Genomic DNA, 5,841 nt, shown 5'->3' on the forward strand with positions numbered 1-5,841 from the left:
ATTGTGGCAGGTAGGAGACATTTGCAGAGTTTCAGCTTTCCCAGGATTCCAGATAGTAACTCCAAAATTGTAGGTGCAAAATGGTCATTGTAGAGATAAAAAACAACTCCTCAAACATGGAAGTTTAAACTCCTATTGAAAATGCAACTTTTGCAGGTTTATTTATTGCACCGGTGATCCACGTGTCTTCTAGGCACAACATCCGAGTCTGATCTCCGTAACTCCTTATCCACGTGTCTTCTAGGTGCTACATCCGAGTCTGATCTCCGTAACTCCTTATCCACGTGTCTTCTAGGTGCAACATCCGAGTCTGATCTCCTCAGCCAGTATTCATTTTCCCACAATAAGAAACCTAAAGTAGAAAGTGAAGATAATGTCACGAAGCTGAAGTCCCCCCGTCTGAGCGCCCTACAACCTTTAGATGATGCCGCAGGTAACGCAGAATCTCGCCCCAAGGCCAGGAATAAGTTTGCTGCGCTTTCCCAAAGGAAAAACGAAGCGTGCGGATCAATCTCTGTCCCTGGCACCAGAAGCCGGTACGTGGATCAGATTGTTTCTTTTAAATAGGGCATTATGGGGGTTTTCAACCTCTAATGAAAATGTGGAGACCCCGTAGAAAATGTAATATTTGCTGCTATTTATTTTTAAAGGACAATAAGCTATTACCTGCCAAAATGTATGTATGATGGCTGCCTATCGCGACAGCATCTCCTCGGGTGTGCGGATCATAACCCTGAGCGGCTCCAGGTGTCGAATGTTTCCTTTTTAAGTTGCCATAAACGCAGACCTCCTTTATAACATGCAGAACTAAAGCTTAAAGCGTGACTGCACTTTCACAGTAACATTTGTTGTGTGAATAGAGACATGTAAGAATTTTTTTATTTATGTGGTTGTGGGGCGAAAACCCCTCGCTGATCGGTAAAGCGAAGTGGTCAATTGAGCACAGTAATCCTCCAAGACCAAAGACGGACGCCATGGTCTTTTTTTTTATTGAGCCCATCTAATGTCTCGGAGGAACGCGGCAGTCTGCCCGCCTTTCCAGCCGCTTTGCTTTATCAAGCGTCATGGAGGCACCGTTAGGGCTCATTCACATGCCAGTTTTTCACGTACAAGTGCTATCTGTGCTTTTCATGGATAGCACTTGCACCTATGATAGTCTATGGGGCTGTTCACATGCCGAGTGGCCGAAGAAAAGATGCCACATTAAAAAGTAAAAACAACCAGAAAAAAAAAGTTTTTGGTAAAAAAAACAACTTAGAAAAATACTCGTAAAAAGAGAGATGTGCCTGATGATTGGGATGACCAGGACCAAATGACTCCACATGGAGGGTAGGGCAAAAAAAGACTAATTGTCCCTAGCAAGCCCTAATGAATACCTTCCTAACCATGGAGATTGGTGCCCTAGATAGGCGCGATGGCGCCCCCGCTGCTCCTGCACGATGACCTGCAGATCAGACGCCATGTCCAGAGTGACCGGTTTCCACCTCTTGTCTATTTGACCATTTGTTTTTCTTCCACTTAGGTTTTTTTGCAAACCTTCTGACCTGATGTCTGAATCTGTGGACGGCGTCAAAAAAGATGATCGTCAGAGAATCTCCGATGATTATGGGGCGTCTGGGGAAGGAACCTCGGCCATGGAAACGACCGAAGACGGCAATAAAAAGACTCCATCTCCTGAGCCTAAAACCAGCGACGTGACGTCCCTGTCTCCCTCTCCGCTCCACAACACAAGGAACTGTTTTAGTTGGTCGGGAAGCCTGACCAAAGGCGGCAGCAAACCGCAGCCGCTCTCTCCATCCCTGCTGTCCCTCGCTCGCTTCCAGAGGACAAAAAATGGCACTGCCGAGAATCACGGGGGCAGCGGTGACCAGACCAGCCCCGTCCTAACCTCCTCAGAGAATAAAAGTAAATCGGCCACCATCGAAATGGAAGACTCCGGCTCAGAGGTGAGAACAAATCTCCACATTTATTCCTCTCTTATATGTCTGATACACTCGGCATCTTGCGCTCGTCTTGGAGATCGGGGGGGGTGAAAATTCTTACTTTGATTTAGTTTTTAGTGGTTCTTATTTAGTTCTGCCGTCATCTTCCACACCTCCTACTGACTGTGGTATAGGGGGCTCCAGCAACCGGCCCCGATCAGCTCAGCAGTGGACATTGGAGGCTGAATTCTCCCTGTAACCGGGACTAATGTGCCATCCACAGCTACAGGGGAACCCGGCCATATAAAAATGTATTTAAATGTTAAAATGACCCGTAAAAGTTGTTATTTGACAATGTGTGAAATAAATAAAAACTAAGCAAAAGAGTGAAATAAAGACGATAAAGAAAGCCTTTGTCGATCTGAATCACACTTGTCCGATACATAAAAATAATTGCTGCAGAAAGAACACAATTTACCATGTATTTTCGTGGTCTTTTGTGGATAGGACGTATAAAATGTGAAAAACAGACACGTGCAAAAAAAAAAAAGACGTCAAGATTAAGTCCCACGTATCTGAAAATGGAGGCAAAAAATTATTTCAAAATCCCAGTAGGGAAATATTTTAAAACTCTTACAAAAACAACAAAAAAAAAACCCCGAAAGTACACCGGGTCATAAACTGGGTAAATGGCGCGGGCATGTGACGTGCAACCAGTTACTGAAACAGTCGGATCAGGAGACGTCTGCTTTAATTAAGACCTTGTTAAATGTAACCCTCAGTCTTTAAGAACAAAGTCTTTCCGTTTTGTGTCGTTTCACATATCTGATCCACAAGAAATTATGTTGCGCCTATTAATCAGACATGATTAGAGTATGTGAAAGCTTCTCTGGGATTAGGCAGACATTGCTCCTGTCTCCCAATCAGCTGCAGTACCAGACACAACCCACGGAGGGGGGGGGGGGGGGGGGCTTTTCTAAAAAAAATTTGATTATCCCTTTAATGATTCAAGGACAGCTCCAATTAGCAATATGGGTACAGTATTCGTGTGATATTGTGTCTCCGGGACTGACCGCTTTTGATGAATCCCCAGGAGCTGGACAAGACGGAGGAATATCCCTGTGAATTTAGATTAAAGATGTGTCCGGCACGTCGCACGGGTTTTCCTGAGGCAAAGCCCATCACCAAGATTAAGGTAACGCCGCGCCGATTCCACAAGCGACGTCCCGGCTCTGAGAAAAGGACTCACTGATTCACCCTCTAAACTTTTGGAGATTGTGGTGATTTTTGCATTATTTTTTTTCTCCTACTTTCAAGAGCCATAACTTTTTTTTTTTTTTCCCCCTACAAACATACGAGGGCTTATTTGTATGTTGTAGTTTTGATGGACTCCATTAATTTTAGCTTACAGCGTACTGAGAAACGGGGGGACAATTGCAAGTCGGTGGAGATGAATAAAAATATTCTGTATGCAAATAAGAGGGCTTTCGGCGCCCCCTTACACCACCCGATCCGATGAGCTGCGCTCACATAGTGTCGTTGCCGGTGTCATCGCTGGCTGCGGTCTGGGGCAGTGACACTTTGTGAGTGTGGCAGTAGTGTCGGTGCGCAGGTGCCGAGCCGCTGATTTGATCTTATTTTGACACTTCCTTAAAAAATAAAACCCCAACAGACCTGATTCTGATCCTCCTCTTAAACCGAGAAATCCTCACCTATAGTATATGATTTCTTTTTGTTCCCCCCGCACATTATACTTATTATTTTCAGCCGTACGGCGATTTCCTCATCAGTAAATGTGTTTTATATTCACTTCCAGGTGTCCGGACTGCTGAAACCCAGGAGTTTGGATTCACGTTCTGGTTCCAAATTGAAACCGATGGCCCCTGCAAGAGCGAGCGGTCTGAGCAGCAGAGCGAGACCTTCCCAAAACAACGAGAACCGGCCCGGGCTGCAGACCACCATCAACGACCTATGGAAGAACTTCAGCTTTCAGAAGTAAGATGACACACATGTAACCCCGGCTCCTCGGCCCGCGCCTCCTCGGCCCGCGCCTCCTCTGGGGTAACACGGCTGTTCTTTATTATTTCTAGGCGTTGAAGACTCGTAAGGAGATGGCTGCTCGGCTCTACGGCCGCTGGTTCAGAATTCTGCTCTCATCTTTAAAGTGGCCGTCGGCTCCTGGACGAACCCTTCCTCCAATGCTGAAGTGCCGCAAATAGAAAACGCATCTCCTGGAGCAGCGGTGACGACGCGGTGTCCCCCGGGGGTCCTGCTGTTACAAAAACCACCATCACTCTACATGTCCTGTAGGCTCATAAGCATTTCATAGGCCCGGATCATTAGATTTTACACCGTCACAATGTATTTGTTGGTTTTTTGGTCGGGCACAGGAAAGAAATGCAACTTACTTATTTTCTTGTTGAAATAAAAGTAGTGCACGAAGAAGTCCTGTAATAGGGGTGTCCAATTTTTTTTTTTTTTTCCCCCTTAAATTATCAATGGGAAGCCATTTTGATAATAGAAGAAAAGACAGCATAGCCGCCACTGTAATCTGCCGCCTGCCCCAGCATGGTTTCTTTGACAGTATCACACTGGTAAAAAAAAAAAAAAAAAAAGACTGGATAATTCCTTTAATTTGTTGCTGCTGACTTACAGAACATGTGAATATCTTTTCCTTATTTCCCCAAGGAGTTTACTTTGCAACTTGCATCCATGACACAGGTGTAGTAGTGCTGTGACCTCCTCGCCCTATATTTCCTAGTGGTCGGCCCTCCGTGCAGCAGTGCAGGTGGGGGGGACGCTCCTAATCATTGCTTCACCTTTTATCACTGTCACTTTAAGTGCAGAATGATGTGTAAATATCTTAAAGGGGTTGTTGCAGTACATTGATATCAAAGATCCTTCCTCAGGATAGGTAATTTGTATCTGATTGTGGTCCCACAATTGCCCCCCCTGCAGCGAGCAGCAGTTATCAGCTCCGGCGGTGGCCAAATGTGCGCAGCGTGCAGAGCCGGACACCACAGCGCCGCACATTGTGTAGTGGCCGTTCTCAGGTACTGCAGTTCCCAGCAGCATTCACCAAACAGCGTACATGTGGCTACTGCTGGAGCTGATAAAGCTGAATCGTGCAGGTGCCAAGTGTCGGACCACCACCAATCGGATACGGATGACCTGTTTTAAGTATAGATCATCAACATCAGCCCTGCACAACCCCTTTAATTTATTTTTAGGTTTAAAGGGAAACGGTTTCTAGCTTTGTGGTTCCCTTTAAAAGATAACATGGAGGCTGAAAAAAAGTCCCCCAAAGTCCATCCTTGAGGCTTTATAGGGCTGTTCACCATTTATAGTAATAGTTTTATGAATTGTACATATTTGTGGATTGTAAAATACGCCGAACTGCTTTTGTAGAAACCGCACGGACAATAAATTACTTTTTACTAAGACCCAGCGTCCGCCCTCATTTACAGAGACTAAAAAAAAAGTTATTTTGTTTGCAGAAAGTTTTACTCCTCTCTGGTCCCAAAGCCCTACCCCCCCCTGGTTTTTATTACTTGACAGCTTCCTCCTCCCCCCTCATGTGTCTGCATGTGACCTATGGAAGATAAAGGGGCCAAGACCCTCAAAAAAAAAAAAAAAATATGCGTCCAGCCTAAATCTGCCTCACTTCTAATGGCAATGCTCGTAGCTCAGGAGAGTACGGACGACCTTGTAATGGAGAATCTGCGCGGATCCACAAGTTTGTTCCTTCTGTGGATTTCTGCCACACAGAATTCTCACAATCCAGGTCTGATCGCTCGGGCAGATTCTCGCTGTGTGAACAAGGGTCCGTCGTGTAGGAGACGATGACTGATGTTGCCGAGGGCCGCAGTGCTGAGAGTACCACCACTAGGGATGGTCTTGCGGTGACAAGATACAGGGT

At 45.7% G+C, this 5,841-nt stretch overlaps 1 protein-coding gene across 1 annotated transcript in view; it reads left to right on the top strand.

The window, feature by feature from the left end:
* Nucleotides 1-5,334, top strand: part of EXO1 (exonuclease 1) — a 22,836-nt gene extending 17,502 nt beyond the window's left edge. Inside the window, exons 10-14 of the mRNA XM_073638045.1 lie at nucleotides 296-536; nucleotides 1,523-1,946; nucleotides 3,016-3,117; nucleotides 3,739-3,917; nucleotides 4,013-5,334. Coding sequence (XP_073494146.1) covers nucleotides 296-536; nucleotides 1,523-1,946; nucleotides 3,016-3,117; nucleotides 3,739-3,917; nucleotides 4,013-4,019 — 953 coding nt within the window. The 3' untranslated portion in view covers nucleotides 4,020-5,334. The remainder of the gene's footprint in view (nucleotides 1-295; nucleotides 537-1,522; nucleotides 1,947-3,015; nucleotides 3,118-3,738; nucleotides 3,918-4,012) is intronic.
* The last annotated feature ends 507 nt before the right edge of the window (nucleotides 5,335-5,841 follow it).

This window comes from Phyllobates terribilis, unplaced genomic scaffold (assembly GCF_046119375.1).
Source record: "Phyllobates terribilis strain yellow unplaced genomic scaffold, ASM4611937v1 Scaffold_7__3_contigs__length_470593459, whole genome shotgun sequence".
NCBI classification, from domain to species: domain Eukaryota; kingdom Metazoa; phylum Chordata; class Amphibia; order Anura; family Dendrobatidae; genus Phyllobates; species Phyllobates terribilis.